The sequence below is a fragment of the Hyla sarda genome, chromosome 3 (assembly GCF_029499605.1).
Source record: "Hyla sarda isolate aHylSar1 chromosome 3, aHylSar1.hap1, whole genome shotgun sequence".
In the NCBI taxonomy this organism is placed as follows: domain Eukaryota; kingdom Metazoa; phylum Chordata; class Amphibia; order Anura; family Hylidae; genus Hyla; species Hyla sarda.
In genome coordinates this window covers 184,958,741-184,978,749 of record NC_079191.1, presented here as the reverse complement: position 1 = coordinate 184,978,749, position 20,009 = coordinate 184,958,741, and the positions used below count along the sequence as shown (strand labels likewise).

Sequence of the window (20,009 nt, the reverse complement as noted above, 5' to 3'; positions counted from 1 at the left end):
ACGGGTCACCGGGATGCAGAACTTATTCACCAAAGACTCCAAAATGAAATTCCCAGAGGCACCAGAGTCCAAGCAGGCCACGGCTGAGAGGGAGGAGTTGGCTGAAGGAGAAATCCGCACGGGCACCGTAAGACGTGGAGAAGCAGACTTTGAACCAAGAGACGCCACACCCACGTGAGCTGGGTGCGTGCGTGCGTTTCCCAGACGTGGAGGACGAATAGGGCAATCCACCAAGAAATGCTCGGTACTGGCACAGTACAGACAAAGATTTTCTTCCCTACGGCGATTCCTCTCTTCCTGGGTCAGGCGAGACCGATCCACTTGCATGGCCTCCTCGGCGGGAGGCCCAGGCGTAGACTGCAAAGGATGCTGTGGGAGAGGTGCCCAGAGATCTAAGTCTTTTTCCTGGCGGAGCTCCTGATGTCTCTCAGAAAAACGCATGTCAATGCGGGTGGCCAAATGGATAAGTTCTTGCAGGTTGGCAGGAATCTCTCGTGCGGCCAGCACATCCTTGATGCTACTGGATAGGCCTTTTTTAAAGGTCGCGCAGAGAGCCTCGTTATTCCATGATAATTCGGAAGCAAGAGTACGAAATTGGATGGCGTACTCGCCCACTGAAGAATTACCCTGGACCAGGTTCAGCAGGGCAGTCTCGGCAGAAGAAGCTCGGGCTGGTTCCTCGAAGACACTACGGACTTCAGCGAAGAAGGACTGGACTGTGGCTGTGGCAGGATCATTGCGGTCCCAGAGCGGTGTGGCCCAAGACAAGGCCTTTCCTGAAAGAAGGCTCACTACGAACGCCACCTTAGACCGTTCAGTAGGAAACAAGTCCGACAACATCTCCATATGCAGGGAACATTGAGACAGAAATCCACGGCAGAGTCTAGAGTCCCCATCAAATTTGTCCGGCAGGGACAAGCGGAGGCTAGGAGCGGCCACTCGCTGCGGAGGAGGTGCAGGAGCTGGCGGAGGAGATGGTTGCTGCTGTAGCAGAGGCAGAAGTTGCTGTAACGTGGCGGTCAACTGCGACAGCTGCTGTCCTTGTTGGGCAATCTGCTGCGATTGCTGAGCGACCACCGTGGTAAGGTCAGCGAGACTTGGCAGCGGCACCTCAGCGGGATCCATGGCCGGATCTACTGTCACGATTCGGCTTACAGGTTGTGGATCCTCTGTGTCAGCGAGGGATTGGCGTGGACCGTGCTGGTGGACCGGTTCTAAGAGGCTACTGGTGTTCACCAGAGCCCGCCGCAAAGCGGGATGGTCTTGCTGCGGCAGTAGCAACCAGATCGTATCCACTAGCAACGGCTCAACCTCACTGACTGCTGAGAAGGCGTGGGACAGAAGGACTAGGCAGAGGCAAGGTCAGACGTAGCAGAAGGTCGGGGGCAGGCGGCAAGGTTCGTAGTCAAGATGGATAGCAGGAGTTCAGGAACACAGGCTTTGGACAACACTAAACGCTTTCACTGGCACAAGGCAACAAGATCCGGCAAGGGAGTGCAGGGGCAGTGAGCAGATATAGCCAGGGAGCAGGTGGAAGCCAATTAAGCTAATTGGGCCAGGCACCAATCATTGGTGCACTGGCCCTTTAAGTCTCAGAGAGCTGGCGCGCGCACCTCGCTGACTGCTGAGAAGGCGTGGGACAGAAGGACTAGGCAGAGGCAAGGTCAGACGTAGCAGAAGGTCGGGGGCAGGCGGCAAGGTTCGTAGTCAAGATGGATAGCAGGAGTTCAGGAACACAGGCTTTGGACAACACTAAACGCTTTCACTGGCACAAGGCAACAAGATCCGGCAAGGGAGTGCAGGGGCAGTGAGCAGATATAGCCAGGGAGCAGGTGGAAGCCAATTAAGCTAATTGGGCCAGGCACCAATCATTGGTGCACTGGCCCTTTAAGTCTCAGAGAGCTGGCGCGCGCGCCCTAGAGAGCGGAGCCGCGCACGCCAGCACATGATAGCCGGGGACCGGGACGGGTAAGTGACTTGGGATGCGATTCGCGAGCGGGCGCGTCCCGCTGTGCGAATCGCATCCCCGCCGGCAATGTCAGTGCAGCGCTCCCGGTCAGCGGGTCTGACCGGGGCGCTGCAGGGAGAGAGACGCCGTGAGCGCTCCGGGGAGGAGCAGGGACCCGGAGCGCTCGGCGTAACAGCAGTGGTGTATTTTAACATACATATATGCAATATATGCATTAAAGGCCAACTTGCATGCATTTTCTGTGTAAAAAAATTATATATATATATATATATATATATATATATATATATATAGTGTGCATTGTGAACATGAAATATGCAAAAGTGTAGGAGATGGAGCCTTTAGCCAAGCTCAGCACTAGTGGGAGTGGTGGTAATGGGCATGGTTATAGTACTGTAGGGCATCTTGGTGGATATTCTTAGGGGGAGCAAGGAGCTCATGATCAGAAATCATAAGTGGTGGGGACAATGAGGAGAAGCTTGTTGATGTCATTGATTGATGAAGAACAGAGCCTAAGAAGGACCAGAACATCTGTCAAACATACCAGAAGTAGGCCTGCTAGTATGATCAGCTCAGGAGCAAGTGACAGCGATGCTGCTACATCTGTAGGCTTGAGAAAAAAAGACCTTCCAGAGAAGGGTTACAGTCAGGTGGTGTTCTGCCATGCTGAAATTCTTTTCTATCTTTTCTACCTTAGCAGATCCAGTCCACCGATGCCTGCTGTTTGCTAGCTGCCACAACTACCACCAGTCCATCACCTGCTGTCAGCTGCTTACTACACCTACCACCAATAAGACGCTAAATGCTCTCCACTGGCTACTACAACTCCAATCAGTCCACTGCCTGCTGCTATCCACTGGCTACTATAACTAAAACCAGTCCATCAAAGCCTGCTGTCTGCTGGCTAATACAACTACCACAAGGCCTAACTACAATTACAGTATCATTAGTCCACCACCCCTGATGTCCACTGGCCACTGCAAATACCCCCAGTCTACAATGCCTGCTATCGGCTGGCTACTACAACCACCACCAAGGGATAATTTTTGGAATGTTTTAACACTGGCAGACATCTGTCTACTTTATACCCTCTGGTCAAACAGAAAAAGAAATGCAAAAAGAAAAGAACTTTCTCTGTAGCATACTGCAGCTGATAAGTACTGGAAGGAATACAATTTTTATATAGAAGTAATTTACAAATTTGTTGGCACCAGTTGATTTAAAATTTTTTTTCCCCTTTAAACAGACACCCCGTCCCAACCATCTCTTCCCATCTTAGGCCTAGGCCTCCAAAATCAATTCTAGCAGGGTAAAGCTACATGCTGCTCTTTTAAACCAGCATAGTCCATCACAATTTCCCAAATATATTCACAAAATGTTTAAAACAGCTTTGAAATGACACAGCGAGGGCTATACCACATTTACTATGCTTGTCTGATAAAATGCACGAATGTTCTGTTCCATTCAGTATTATTGTACTGCCATTATCACAATGGGCAGATAAAATATTACAATCCCTTTCCACACAACAGCTTAAAGGAATATATTACAGATAAAGGTAATAGGTGATGCTATCATTGCATTGTAAACAGAGGAAAACAATAAAATTGATGTTGTATATAACAACTATAATTGGTGTTAAGACAGAAGAGGTGCAATATATTTCTCTCACAAAGGCATACCTTATATTGCAGAATGAAATGATTTTTTTTTCTTTCTTTAGAATTAGATATATAAGATAGTTTGAAAATGCATTAGTTCTGGTTGAGACACATCTGACTTACTGTACACTTTAATTTGGAGCTGTATCATAACTACCTTTAGCCCATTAAAGGGGTACTCCGGTGGAAAACTTTTTTTCTGGTGCCAGAAAGTTAAACAGATTTGTAAATTAATTCTATTAAAAAATCTTAATCCTTCCAGTGCTTATTAGCTGCTGAATACTACAGAGGATTTTGTTTTCTTTTTGGAACACAGAGCTCTCTGCTGACATCATGACCACACTGCTCTCTGCTGACATCTCTGTGAAGTCTAGGAACTGTCCAAAGTAGGAGAAAATCCCCATAGAAAACATATACTGCTCTAGACAGTTCCTAAAATGGACAGAGATATCAGCAGAGAGCTCTGTGGTCATGATGTCAGCAGAGAGCACTGTGTTCCAAAAAGGAAAGAATTTCCTCTGTATTATTCATCAGTTAATAAGTACTGGAAGGATTAAGTCTTTTTTTTAAATATAAGTAATATACAAATCTGTTTAACATTCTGGCACCAGTTGATTTAACAAAAAAAGTTTTCCACCGGAGTACCCCTTTAAGGACTGAGCCCTTTTTTGCAATTCTGACCACTGTCACTTTATGCATTAATAACTCTGGGATGCTTTTACTGATTATTCTGATTCCAAGATTGTTTTTTTGGTGACATATTCTACTTTAACATAGTGGTAAATTTTTGTTGTTACTTGCATCATTTCTTGGTGAAAAATCCCAAAATGACATGAACATTTTAAAAATTTAGCATTTTTCTAACTTTAAAAACTCTCTGCTTGTAAGGAAAATGGATATTCCAACTAATTTATATATTGATTCAAATATACATTATGTCTACTTTATGTTGGCATCATAAAGTTGCTATGTTTTTACTTTTGGAAGACATTAGAGGGCTTCAAAATTCTGCAACAATTTTCCAATTTTTCACAAAAAATTCAAAATCGGAAGTTTTCAGGGGCCAGTTCAGTTTTGAAGTGGATTTGAGGGGCTTTCATGTTTTAAATACCCCATAAATTACCCCATTATAAAAACTGCACCCCTCAAAGTATTCAAAATTACATTCAGAAAGTTAATTTACCCTTTAGGTGTTTCACAGGAATAGCAGCAAAGTGAAGGAGAAAATTATAAATCTTATTTTACACAGTCGTGTTCTTGCATAGCCATTTTTTGAAAATTTACAAGGGGTAAAAGGAGAGAAATCCTCCCAAAACTTGTAACCCCATTTCTCTCAAGTAAGGAAATACCTCATATGTGGATGTTAAATGCTCTGTGGGTGCACTAATGGGCTCAGAAGGGAAGGAACGACAATGGGATTTTGGAGAATGAATTTTGCTGAAATGTTTTTTTGTGGGTATTTCGCATTTAGGAAGCCTATGGTGCCAGAACAGCAAAAGAAAAAAAAAAACACATACTATTTTGGAAACTACACCCCTCAAGGAATGTAAGAAGGTGAACAGTGAGCCTTAACACTCCAAAGGTGTATGACGACTTTTCGTTAAAGTCGGATGTGTAAATGAAAATTTTTTTTTTCCTTTCCTGTTTTTTCCCCCCAAATTTCATATTTTTACAATGGGAGAAATAATAGGAGAAAATGCTCCCCCCCAAAAAAAAAAAATAAATAAATAAATTGGTAACCCCATTTCTTCTGAGCATGGAAATACCCCATGTGTGGATGTCAAGTGCTCTGCTGGCGCACTACAATGCTCAGAAGAGAAGGAGTCACATTTGGCTTTTGGAAAGCAAATTTAGCTGAATTGGCTTTTGGGGGGCATGTCGCATTTAGGAAGCCCCGATGGTGCCAGAACAGCCAAAAAGAACAATCACACACACACATATATATATATATATATATATATATATATATATATATATATATATATATATTGTTTTGTGTTTTGGAAATTACACCCCTCAAGGAACGTAAAAAGGGGTACAGTGAGCTTTAACACCCCACAGGTGTTTGACGACTTTTCGTTAAAGTCGGATGTGTAAATGAAAAAATATTTTTTTTTCACAAAAATGCTGGATTTCCCCAAATTTTACATTTTTACAAGGGGAAATAGGAGGAAATGCCTCCCAAAATTGGTAACCCCATTTCTTCTGAGTATGGAAATACCCCTTGTGTGGACGTCAAGTGCTCTGCTGGCGCACTACAATGCTCAGCAGAGAAGGCGTGCCATTGGGCTTTTGGAGAGGGAATTTGTTTGGAATGGAAGTCGGGGGCCATGAGCATTTACAAAGCCCCCCCCATGGTGCCAAAACAGTGGACCCCTCACATGTGACCCAATTTTAGAAACTACACCCCTCACAGAATTTAATAAGGGGTGCAGTGAGCATTTACACCCCATTGGCGGTTGAAAGATCTTTGGAACAGTGGGCTGTGCAAATAAAAAAATTACATTTTTCATTTTCACTTACCACTGTTCCAAAAATCAGTCAGACACCTGTTGGGTATAAATGCTCACTGCACCCCTTATTACATTCCGTGAGGGATGTAGTTTCCAAAATGGGGTCACATGTGGGGGGTCCATTGTTCTGGCACTATGGGGGCTTTGTAAACACACATGGCCTTCAATTCCGGACAAATTTTCTCTCTAAAAGCCCAATGGCGCTCCTCCTCTAAAATATGGGGCAACACCAGCATGTTAGTGTAAAATGTTTTATTTTTTTTACGCTAACAGGCTGGTGTAGACCCCAACTTTTCCTTTTCATAAGGGGTAAAAGGAGAAAAAGTCCACCAAAATTTGTATCTCAATTGCTCCCGAGTACGGAAATAACCCATATGTGGCACTTAACTGTTTCCTTGAAATACAAGAGAGCTGCCATGAGCATTTGAGGACTAAATTAAGGGTATTCAACGCCAGTGATTCCATAACAGGGTACCTCCAGCTGTTGCTAAACTACCAGCATGCCTGGACAATCAGTCCCTGTCCGGAAATGCTGGGAGTTGTTGTTTTGCAATAGCTGGAGGCTCTGTTTTGGAAACACTGCCGTACGATACGTTTTCATTTTTATTGGGAGGGACAGTGTAAGGGGGTGTATATGTAGTGTTTTACCCTTTATTATGTGTTAGTGTAGTGTAGTGTTTTTAGGGTACATTCACATGGGCGGGGGGGAGGGAGGTTACGGTGAGCTTCCAGCTAGGAGTTTGCGCTGCGGCGGAAAATTTACAGCAGCTCAAACTTGGAGCAGGAAACTCACTGTAAACCCGACTGTGTGAATGTACCCAGCATGCACTGACAGACTGTGCATGCTGGGAGTTGTACTTTTGCAACAACTGGAGGCACACTGGTTGGAAAACCTTCAGTTAGGTTCTGTTACCTAACTCAGTATTTTCCAACCAGTGTGCCTTTAGCTGTTGCAAAACTACAACTCCCAGCATGTACTGATCGCCAAAGGGCATGCTGGGAGATTTAGTTATACAACAGCTGGAGGTACACAACTACAACATGGCCAGCATGGCGAGAGTTGTAGTTTTGCAAGACCTGAAGGGCCACAGTTTAGAGACCACTGTAAAGTGATTTCCAAACGGTGGCCCTCCAGATGTTGCAAAACTACAAATCCGTGCATGGCGAGACAGCAGTTTGCAGTGTGGACATGCTGGGAGATGTAGTTTTGCAAGTTCTAGAGGGCCACAGTTTACAGACCACTGCACAGTGATCTCCAAACTGTAGTCCTCCAGCTGTTGCAAAACTACAAAGCCCAGCATGCCCAAACAGAAAACAGCTTTCTGGGCATGTTGGGAGATGTAGTTTTGCAACATATGGAGGGATGTTGCTATGCAACTCACCGGCTTCCGTAGTCTGCAGCACGCCGCACCAGGGAGCCAGCTGCACGTCATCGCCACCCGCCGATCATCGCCGCCGATTGTCGCCGTCGCCTATGGTAAGTGGACCTCTGGCACTGCTCACCATCGGTTCCCTCGTTCTGCCCGAACTACTGTGGGTGGGCAGAATGGGGGAACCGAACTTTAACCCCCCTGCCCCCGATCTGCTATTGGTTAGTCGCTTCTGACTGACCAATAGCAGGGATAGGAGTGGTGGCACCCCTGCCACCCAACTCCTATCCCTTCAGGGGGACTGGGGGTGTCTTGGACACCCCCAATCCCTCTTATTCTCCTGGCCATCGGAGACCCTTATGACCCGGAATCGCCGCAGATCACCAGTCAGAATTAACCGGCGATTTGCGGCGAACGACTACATGGGGGGGGGGGGGGGTGCCAGGATGCCTGGTCCGGTCCCCGACCGGCTAGCGACCGAAATTCCCACGGGCGGACCTATACGCCCTCAGTCCTTAAGGACTTTAAAACCTGGCATCCTTAAGGGGTTAGTTATAAATAAAAAAGCTTTTCTGATATGGAAGTAACCTCTTGAAGTCAACATTTAATTACTTTTTTTTATCAGTATAAGGCTAGGTATTTACACAGTTTTTTTCTTGTGTTATATTTGGAAATCTGTCACTGTAGTTTTTGAGCAAAAGTAAGAAGTGGATCCAGTAGGAATGAGAGGTATATATATTTCTTATATTTCCCATTCCTTTTGAATACACTTCTGGCTTTGGCTCAAAAACTACTGTGGCAGTTTAAAATAAAAAAAAAAATAAAAAAACACCACGAGGGGCTACACCCCTCGTGATATCACACCACGCCCCCTCCATTCATGTTTATTGGAGGGGGCATGTTGACTGACATGCCCCCTCCAATAGACATGAATGAAGGGGGCATAGTGTGACGTCACAAGGGGTGTAGCCATGACGTCATGATCACAGCCTTCAGCTCCGAGCATTCTGAACAAAATGTTCAGAACTCTGGAGCACCGGAGTACCCCTTTAATAGTTGCTTGTTCCTTAACTGCAACAGAACCAAACATTTCCCAAGAAGATCAATAAAGGGGTATTCCGAGCTAAAACATTTTATCCCCTATCCAAAGGATCGCCGCCGTCACGCCCCCTCCCATAGACATGAATGGAGGGGGCATGGAATGACGTCACGTCCCCAGTCCCGGAAACCCGGAGGTTTCCGAAACTGGAGACGCAGCTCCCGCATAGAATGTGGGTGCTGCAGGGAGATCACAGGGGGTCCCAGCAGCAGGCCTCCCGCAATCAGACATCTTATCCCCTATTCTTTGGATAGGGGATAAAATGTTTTTGCCCGGAATACCCCTTTAAACTGCAAATATAGGCAAACCAGGTGAAAGTGCAGGAAAATGTTTGTCTCTATAATCCTGATTAGAAGTGTTGACAGGACATTCTGTTAGTGTTTATGTTCCTCTCTCCCTGGAAAGAATACTGTAAGAAATATTTCATGTTTTATTATGCTAATAAATAATGCAGTGATTTATAGTATAGGTGTTTATTATTGTATAAACATGAGGAATTATGTATCGCAAAGCTGTTTAGAAGATTGCAAAACTGTATCTTGTTTTATTTTTATAATATACTGCTGAATTATAAAAACTATAGACACATACCACTCGATTTCAATCAAGATGATGATAATACTAATAATGATTGGTATGCTTGTAAATCCTAGTCTGCCTCCGCAAATATGGCATGCAAGGTAATGTAAGGAAAGAGAAATTAAAATACCTTACCGAAGGCAGATAGTTTCATAAAACCTATTGGGAATGTTATTGTATAGGAACAAGAGTAGATAAACGTATAAACGCAACTTTTAATATTAGTAAAAATAACATACAACAAGACTACTACAGTATATAAATGTACAGGAAGTTATCAGGCAGTTATGTCCAGTATATATATTTCAGAACCGTCGTATCGGGACTCAGTAGATCTCAAATGCATAATATTCAGTCCATATTTTGGTGAATGGGAAGGGAGTGGATTCCCTTTCTCTGTATCCTGTAGCAAATTCTAATCTCTATATGAAATAAATAATTAATCCTTTCTTGTCTCTTCCTAAAAAGCATGGAGGTGCAAAAATATAATTATGAAAATTAAACTTGGTAACTGGTTCCACATGGTCTCTTATTCTTATTAATGGGCATTATTCTTATTAATGCTCTAAATAAAAGCCCCATTGGCTTAAATCTAGTTAGCAAGTTTTGTTTTAAATTTCAAATTTTTGTACCTCCATCCTTTTTATGAAAAACAATAATAGATTCAGTCTTTTTTTTGGGGCGGGGGCTTGGAAAATTAATATATATTTTTTTTCACCTCTGTGTATGTTTGGAAAGCCTCTGCTGGGAAGTTTCGTACATTAGATCTCAATCACCCAAAAACAAAGGCTAGGAGCGTGAGCTGATATTTCTTATTCCTTTAAGTAAACACCTTGAGAAGAGCAACCACATGCCAGAAACATACCCTATTATGCCCTATTGTAGTCTGTTCAAGTCTCTACTTGTTTCACTTGAGCTTCTTTTTAGACTCCTCATTGGATCTGACAAGTGTTTTTACATGTTTATACAAATGTTTTGGGAAAGCATGTCTGTTGAACCTTAGATTCCCTGCTATACATACTACAGAATGGCTGCTCTAATGTCTGTGCCCCCACAAGGTTGTAGGGCTCCTAGCAATGTGGCTTAGATTAAAACTTTTTTTCCTAAAAATATATTTTATATCTCTATAGAAGAATATGTGCTCCATATACTAAGCTACTAAGTAACAATCACATATTAAGCAATACATAGAGGCTTAGAAAAGCAATTCCAACCAATGTGAATTTCACAAAATGTGAGCATGTTGTCTTTTAGGTTTTAAGGGAATATTTAAAGGGTTTCTCCGGCTCTGAGACATCTTATCCCCTATCCAAAGGATAGGGGATAAGATGTCTCACCACTGGAGTCCCGCCGCTGGGGACCCCCGCAATCTTGTATTCGCCACCCACCTGTTTGAGCTGCACGCCGCGGTGCCAGCTCACAAACAGCCGGGTGGCGACCACGGGGCCGGAGTATTGTGATGTCACGAGTCCGCCCTGTGTGACGTCATCCCCCGCCCCCGCTATGCAAGTCTATGGGAGGGGGCGTGACGCCCCTCCCATAGACTTGCATAGCTGGGGTGGGGGAGTGACATCACATGGGGCGGAGTCGTGGCGTCATGATACTCTGGCCCTGTGGTCGCCACCCAGTTGCTTGCTCAAACTGGTGGGTGGCGAATATAAGATTGCGGGGGTCCCCAGAGGCAGGATAAGATGTCTCAGGGCCGGAGTACCCCTTTAAATGATTATACATTGCTCATGTATATAACTTTGGAAGTGACTATAAATGGGATTAAAGAAGCTCATATTGCATGAGGAAGGGAATAGCGAAGAAAAGAGACACTAAAAAGAAGTGATGGATCTAAAAACATTAGGATGGGATCGGCAGACTTATAAGAAGGTCATTGGCAGTGGAGAGGATACATGTAAGGAAGTACAATATCTAGAGATTAGTTGAAATATTTTGTTAAGTTTGGTTTTCCATTTAAGCGTAAGAATCCTGAATTATATTATGTTTTGTTTAACAGGCAGTAAATTGACTAGTCTTTAAGGAATAAGAGAAAGCAGTTTAGCAAAGACTGGACTGATGGCAGTCTGTTCATTATTAGACTATAGAGAAAGAGGTATTGCAGCAGTGTAGCGTGGATACATGCAGGTACTCGTTTGTTGATTGTCTGATGTGTGATCAAGAGATAATATTAATATGTATCAAATATACACAGTTCTTCAATGACCTGTCTATTTAAATAGCCATACAAATGACATGTGTGCATTATGTGTGCTAGGATCTGATATTATGTGTGTTAAGAAAGGCCTTTATTACTGTAACTCCTTAGGAATAACATTGTGTAGCTTTGTACACAAAACCAACAATATTTTATTATTATCTGGACACAAAACTAATAATTTGATGTTTCTTTACAAAAAGTATTCCTATGATTTTCAATTACTGGAAGTATTTTTAACTTGTGTAAAAGGATTAAAACAGTAAATTATGAGACCATAAAGTACCGCATGTGATCAGATTAAATTCTGTCAATGTTTTGTCCCTCCTGGGCCTTGTTCATGGCAGGTCTTAAAATCTATGTGAGTGAGCAGTGTAGAGAGACCTCCTGTGTGTTCGGCGTCTGACATTGGCCATATTTGATCTGATTATATCCGATACTTTATGTTCTGATAATTCCTACTAATCCTCATGTTGGTGCCGGTCTACTAATTACAACTACTTTCTACTAAGAACAACTACTTTACTTTGAACTTTGTGCTGTGTTTTCAACATTCTATGCTTTTAGGCCACCCTGCCCTGCCACAAAAGAATAAGAAAACAGAGTGCTGTCTCATTACATGGTATATCAGCTCTACTGGACGGTCCTATTGATTTATAATGGGGACATCTCGTAAAGCGGGAAAAAGATAGCTATGAACTAGGGAAAGAAAAATATGCTGCAACATGCTTCTTCCCTCTTATTCTAATAATCAGAGAAGAAGACTTTTGACTTTTCTCTACTGTTATTCAGATTTATGTAATACACATTTTTATGATAATGTGTGGTTGTATACAGTCAAGTACAATCTTCCTTGCTCTGATAATGATTAGTTGTAATATGCACTGAATAACTTATATCTTGTTTTTTATTCTAGTGAGTCAAGGAGGTATACCAATGGCTACAGACATGTGTCCAGATCCTGGCATACCAGACAATGGGAAAAGATCTGGCTTCGATTTTAGGTGAGGTCAAACTTTAAAATAAAAAATCCTGCCTTTATAGAAGCCATGTTTGTATACAATGCAATAGAACATGTATTATATTTTATTATTTGATGTTTTTATTTGTTGTTTTTAATTGTATTCTAAGGATAGGAGCCACTAAATATGTTCATTCCAATGCCACTGCACCTTAAAACCAGGAACTTTGACAATGACAGCTGATTTGGAATAGAAAGATCAGAATATATCTACTTTTTGAGCAGCATCCCATTTAATATATATTACAGATGTCATTGCTACTGATCTTTCATTGCAATTTCCTTATTAATGAGACTCAGAAAGGGACAATTTCTACACAGTAATAAACAGTGAGTTGCCAAATAGATTATTTTGTTCTATTCATCCTTCCTCTTGCGTTGCCTTACAATCCTGCCTTATTCAAATTCTTGGATAAAAGCCCTTTGCAGTCATCATGTTTTATTAATATATCTTTAACCTTGGACAAGTTTTCCTAAAAGAGTCCTTCACTTTATTATCCCATCTCTTGGTTTAACAATAGGTCTGATATGTGCAACTTTTGCTGTTATATCCTGCTTACATTGCACTTCAATACACTCCAAGTAGAAATTAGCAAATTAAAAAAAAAATGATTTGGCTGATTCGCCGAATTTTCCGAAAAAAATGGGTTCGGTCCAAACATATTTGTGACAAATCGCTATTAAAAACAGCTATTTCTTGCCTACAGAGAGCATCAAAAGGGGTGTAGAACACTTTTCCTTACTGTAATACTCATAGGGTGTGTGCTGGGTTAGTGAAATAATACTGTTATTCAGTATGACATGCAGATCAGAGTTGTCACTATTAGAATCACTGTCGCAGAGAGGCACAATGACAGAGCCTGGAGGTGGGCATCAGTATGAGGAGACCATATAGTGGCTGAATGACACAGCTTGGATGAGGCTGAAGCATGAGGAGACCATATAGTGGCTGAATGACACAGCATGGAGGTGATGGCAGCATGAAGAGAACATATAGTGGCTGAATGACACAGCCTGGAGTTGGCGGAAGCATGGGGAGACCACATAGTGGCTGAATGACACGGTCTGGTCTTGGCAGCAGCATATGGTGGCTGAATGACAAAGCTTGGAGTTTGCGGCAGCATGAAGAGAACATATAGTGGCTGAAGGACACAGCGTGGAGGTGGCGGCAGCTTGAGTGGATCAATGACATAGTGTGGAGGTGGCTGTAAATGAGAACATAGGGCCTAACAACTCCAAAGATTAAAAGATACGTATTCAAATTTTAATTGAAGCTAGTGCTGCCATAAAATTTTTAGGTAAAGTCCTAGCAGCATGAGCAGACCATATAGTGGCTAAATGATAGCGTGGAGTTGGCAGTAGCATGAGGAGACCATATAGTGCCTGAATGACACAGTGTGGAGTTGGCGGCAGCATATAGTGGTTTAATGACACAGCCTGGAGTTGGAGGCAGCATAAGGAGAACATATGGTGGCTGAGTGACACAGCCTGGAGGTGGCGGAAGCATGAGGAGACCATAGAGTGGCTGAAGAACACTGTCTGGAGTTGGCAGCAGCATGAGAAGACCATATAGTGGCTTAATGACACAGCCTGGAGTTGGCGGCAGCATAAGGTGAACATGTGGTGTCCCAGTACCGCATGCTATACGGTACTTGTTTATTTATGGGTCCCCATAGCCAGCTGTCAAGCAAGCATGGCCTGTACAGCAGTAATCACAGTGAGTTAGGCCTGAGTCTTACGGCAACGGCTAAACAATTATAACTCAGTAATCGCTGAATGACACAGCATGGCTGAGTGACACAGCCTGGAGAAGGCGGAAGCATGAAGAGACCATATAGTGGCTGAAGAATACTGTCTGGAGTTGGCAGCAGCATGAGGAGATCATATAGTGGCTTAATGACACAGCCTGGAGTTGGCGGCAGCATGAGGAGAACATATGGTGGCAGAATGAGAAAGGTTGGACCTGGCATCAGCATGAAGAGAACATATGGTGGCAGAATGAGACAGCCTGGAGGTGGCATCAGCATGAGGAGAACATATAGTGGCTGAATGACACAGCGTGGAGGTGACGGCAAAGGAGAACAATTCCAAAGATTAAAAGATACATTTTCAAATTTTAATTGACACTTTATGGTAGCGAGCATGAGGAGACCATATGGGGGCTAAATGACACAGCGTGGAGTGGGCGGCAGCATGAGGAGACCACATAGTGCCTGAATGACACAGCATGGAGTTGAAGGCAGTATATAGTGGCTGAATGACGCATCCTGGAGTTTGCAGCAGCATGAGGAGACCATATAGTGCCTTAATGACACAGCGTGGTGCTAGCTGCAGCATGAGGAGACCATATAGTGCCTGACTGACACAGCGTGGAGTTGGCGGCAGCATATAGTGGCTTAATGACACAGCCTGGAGTTGGAGGCAGCATGAGGAGAACATATATTGGCTGAGTGACACAGCCTGGAGGTGGTGGAAGCATGCGGAAACCACATAGTGGCTGAAGAACACTGTCTGGAGTTGGCAGCAGCATGAGGAGACCATATAGTGGCTTAATGACACAGCCTGGAGTTGGCGGCAGCATGAGGAGAACATGTGGTTTCCCAGTACCGCATTCTATACGGTACTTGTTTATTTATGGGTCCCCATAGATAAAGTCCCTAGGACTTATTGATCCCTGTTAGCCAGTCTACCCCTAGTCGCCTCTATTCTAGTGTATAGATCTCTAATTTATTCATAGGTTAATATAAATAGAATAACATGTGTAAATAAATGGTTAATTACTTGTTTCCATTAGCATTGCAGGACCTGCGGGTCATGTGACCAGGTGAAGTCTATGGTATTTAGCTTAAGGACCTTTGGAGGCCCTGTGACGTAAGCAATCCCATCTCACCATGTAATGGTGAATGGCAGACGTTCGGACCAATCAGATTTGCCCCGCCCTCTGCCCATATAAGGGAGCGGCGGCCATCTTCTCGCTCTCTTGTTCCCGGGTTGCTTGTATACCCCTTGTATACCTATACCATACCACCACTACCATACACCCCCCAAGGGTTACCACAAAGCCTTTTTGGCATTGCACGAACAGGATTCGGGTGTGTGCCTACTATTGCCACTAGTGAAAGTGTACTCCCCCCCAGAAAGCGAACTTTATTCATGCGTTGCTGTGTACAAGAACGGTGCTTGTGGTGCACCATACAAGGGGGCCAAGAGAAAAATGTAAGGAGGGAGACGAAAAACTGCTTGCAACTACAATGTGTAAACTGCGCAACGAATTTATGCTGCGCTCCTCTGTTCCAGTCAGCAAGGGTGGACCTCAACTGTTACCAGAAAAGCGTGCGAAGAAAGCCCGTGCTGCGCCATGCCACGCCCCTGGGCGTGGCCACCAAGTTGCTGTGTTTTGGAGAAGCCTACTATAAAAGACTTCACGCAGAACAACCTCTTCAGTCTGCAGAGAGAGCCGGAGAGTGCAGACATGGCGGAGAGCAGCGTTCCACGTGGTCAAGTTGGCAAAATGGCGCCGGAAACGCGGAAAATTGGGGCAGTCGCAGCCCAACTTTTTCAAGAGCTTGCTGACCGTCTGCAGCCGTTGTCATTGGACGAAGAGGGGGCCTGCAATCTTCCCCCACTGCCTGATGATGACGACGATTGGCCAGAGACACCTCCAGCGAACAGTGCAGGGATACCTTGAGGTGCATCACCAGTGAGATTGTCCCCTCACCACAAGACCTGGGGCTCGTGGGCCGAGATCCCGTCGGAGGAGTCTGCTGTGAGTACCCCACCAGAGGCGGCCTATTCTTCCTCCTCCAGCCCTGAGGTCATTCCTCGATCAAGTTTGCCAAGTGCACGACCGTGCTCACCAAAATTGCCGCAATGGGTGTTCGGAGATGAGCCGGAGCTGTTCAAGTACATGCACAGAGTACTTCAACTGTTACCTGGAAAGACACTCCCACCAATCCCAACTGCAGAAAGGGAAAGGGCCCGTCAAGAAGCCGAGCTGGCCGAATTGATGGAAAAGCTAAAGGCCCGATATAAGGAACTCTATGCTCCAAAGCACATACACTTGCCCTATGAGGAAAGAGTGCGGTATCAAGAAATGGATGCATTGTACATCCATAAATGGGATCACCCCCGAGAAGAGGCTGAGCCATTAGAAAGGAGAAGAGCAACTGTGGCCAAGTTCGACAAGGTCAGAGGTTATGGGACACTCCTTGACTGCCACACTGGGCAGACCATCCTCGTAAACCGGCGAGCAGTGCAAAGGCCATATCTCCATAAGAAGTTCTATACCTTGGAGGTGGGTGAAATTGTGGAGTACACCCCCTTCCAGAGCCTTCGTGGAGAATGGGCTGCAGCGGTCACCAGACCAACAGCCCCAACACAGCTTCCTTTCAAATATTTCCCATCAACGGATTGGGAATCTGATCCCTTCAACTTGAGGCCGAAAAGGTCTGCTCCTAAAGCCTCCACCAGCGTACCCAAGGAGGAGGAGCCTAAAGAGTCAAGTTCATCACCTTCTATATACAGCAAAGAGTCAAGTTCATCATCTTCTATGTACAGCAAAGAACCAAGTTCTTCATCTTCTTCATACCGTCGAGAGTCAAGTTCTGCACAGGGTATAGAAAACAGGCCAAAGTTGAGGCCACCCAAGTCGGTACCTAGACCCTCTCGGAGCAGTGACAGTTTGCCAGTTCCTACGGTACCAACAAAAGGGTCATGGGTTGCTCCTAATTTGGAGATGGTGCTCAAGCCCTATTGTCCCACTGTGATCCCGGCTAGTAAGCCTATAACTCCTTCTCAAGCTGCCTTCCACAACTCCATTCTCACCAATGTGATGTGGCAAAGCTATGTCAAGTCTGATCCTGCCCTTGATGTTGGCAGATATAGGGGAACCAAGAGAGGCACTACAAGAGTGAAGAAGAACATCTTCTAAAGAGACTCTAAAGTAATGTCTTATTTATTTTTTTCTCTGTCTAAATATTTTGTCTTACAGGAACTAAGTTCAAGAAAAGTGCCTAGCAGGACTGTGCTAAGTTTATTTCAGTTTAAAGTTCAGCAATGTAACCACTAAGCTTGTGCCTGACTATTAAGTCAAGAGACTCCTAGCCTGTAGGAGATTCATCAAGGACTGTACCCGGCTGAGTTGTGGTTAAGGCCGTGTTCACTTTTCAATTGAACTCCTAGTGTAGGTGGACTGCCGATCCTTACACGCCAATTTGTATATTTTCTTTGGGCTCCTAGTGTAGGTGGACTGCTGATCCTTACACGCCTGCTTCATGTATATACCACCAACTTCATAAGGACTCTTATGATAAATGTTACACTTATTGGATGAATGCACCTGAAATATGTTGGAGTGTTGATAAATGTATAGTAAATTTGTATAAGGTTTTGTACACAGAAAGATGTCCTTGTGTCTGTGTACACAAATAGTGAGTAAGGTTTGTACATAGAAAATATAGTCAAATGTCTATGTACATTAAAATAACTCAGAGTTGTACATGGAAAATATTGACGTACAGCACGTGTACACTCAACACTAAAAATATGTATCATTTTTGTACATTCAAATGTATCATAAATCAAAGGTGTTTAGTAGTAACTCAATAGGGGACACCTCGGCTCCTCCGAGGGTAGTATTGTTGCTGTCACCCATTGCTAGCACCTGTCTCAACCAAAAATGATAGGGAGGATTCCTTTTCAAATAGTACTTGCACTTTTTAGTACCCTAGATTACTCACTTAATGTACTACCTCAAAATTTCTCTAGTACATACACAAAAACAAATAAAGATCTCACTTAAGAAAACACTTAAGGAATTGTAGCATATTGTTACCCAATTCCTGCCACTGTTAGGTACACTTCTTCTCTTCTTTATTCATTGCGTGTGTGAGATGCTCTGCCTGGCCAGTAGATGCTCTTGCTAGTACAAAAATAAACACGTAATTCTAGGAATAACCTGGATAGGTTGTTTTGAAAGTGCTCTAGGGGTAAGTAGCGTGTAGGCAATAGACCCTAGCAGCCACCCTTACTGTGACCTAGCTTCCGGCTAGCCAGTATACCCTTTGTGTACTAACAAGTAACTCATTGTTTGGCATATAAAATGTGTGAGATAATACAAATGTCTAGTCAGCTTGATGCAAAAGGTAAATAGAGCTGTACTAATGTTTAGCTAGCCTTCTGTACAGAAATATGTGCTACTGTTCAATTTAGCCTCATCAAAATGTATAGAGAGCTAATAAAAGTGTCTTAGGCAGCTATCTAATTGTCTAGGAAGACCTAATTGCCTAGTAAACTTCAAAATGTATCATAAGTTTTATAAAGTAGTGAACTCAACGAATCAGGTATAGAAAGATTGGGACTTCTCAGGCGCTGGATCTTGTAGACAAACTTGGTCTTTATTAGTGAAAAAGGGAATGCAACGCTCAGAAAATATAGCGTTTCCAGCCAGAACCGGGCTCTTCCTCAGACATGTTTCCTCAGGCAAGTTTTATAAAGTTATATATTAAGCTAGAAACTAAAGGATAGATAGCTTTCTTTAATTGTCTAGATAGCATTCAATTGTCTAGATAGCATTCAAATGTCTAGATAGCATTCAAATGTCTAGATAGCGTCAAAATGTGTTCAGTCTACTTAGGATGTATAACAAATGTACAGTTCATCCTGTTCTATAGCCTCCTGTTCTAGTCCTAATCCCTCTGTCTCAGGGGACAGACGCCGAGGCCGACTTATCTTTAGTAAGGGGGTTTGTGGTGTCCCATACAGCCCATATAAGGGAGTGGCGGCCATTTTCTCGCTCTCTTGTTCCCGGGTTGCTGAGCTAGCAACACCTCTGTTACCTCGTGGGCTGTTAAGCAAGCAAGACCTGTACAGCAGTAATCACAGTGAGTTAGACCTGAGCCTTGCGGCAACAGCTGAGCAATTATAACTATAGAGTGTATCAATTCCCAAACACTCTGCAGCATCACCGGACCTAATAACTCCCCTAAATCCGTACGGATCTGCAAATCTCTTCCTAAATTCAGAGACTTTATGTCTAACTCAAGGTCCGCAACTACTGCCAGTCACTAAGCAACCTGAGAACTGTTTGTATGAGACTGTTACTGTGCCGTGGTTATTGCAAGAACTTCAGTAAAAGTTATTCAAGTTCAAGTTTAAATCTCCTTGTGGACCTTCAGTTATTTTATGCACTTATCGTTATTGGGAAGGGCGGTGATAGGCCGGAACATTGATTCAGCATACCAGCCCTCAGCCTGGCGTCACGAACTCAAGGGTTAACATTAACCCCTTGTATACCTATACCATACCACCACTACTATACACCCCCCAAGGGCTACCACAAACATATGATGGCAGAATGAGAAAGCTTGGAGCTGGCATCAGCATGAAGAGAACATGTGGTGGCAGAATGAGACAGCCTGGAGGTGGCATCAGCATGAGGAGAACATATAGTGGCTGAATGACACAGCGTGGAGTTGACGGCAAAGGAGAACATAGGGCCTAACAATTCCAAAGATTAAAAGATACATTTTAAAATTTTAATTTACGCTTTATGGTAGCGAGCATGGGGAGACCATATGGTGGCTAAATGACACAG

General features: G+C 43.8%; 1 protein-coding gene across 3 annotated transcripts in view; it reads left to right on the top strand.

Moving 5' to 3' along the window:
• CSMD1 (CUB and Sushi multiple domains 1) overlaps positions 1 to 20,009 on the top strand; it is a 1,887,231-nt gene that overhangs the window by 1,062,256 nt on the left and 804,966 nt on the right. For all 3 annotated transcript variants that reach the window (XM_056565713.1, XM_056565712.1, XM_056565715.1), the window contains exon 8: positions 12,311 to 12,398. In XM_056565713.1, the coding sequence (XP_056421688.1) occupies positions 12,311 to 12,398 (88 nt within the window). The remainder of the gene's footprint in view (positions 1 to 12,310; positions 12,399 to 20,009) is intronic.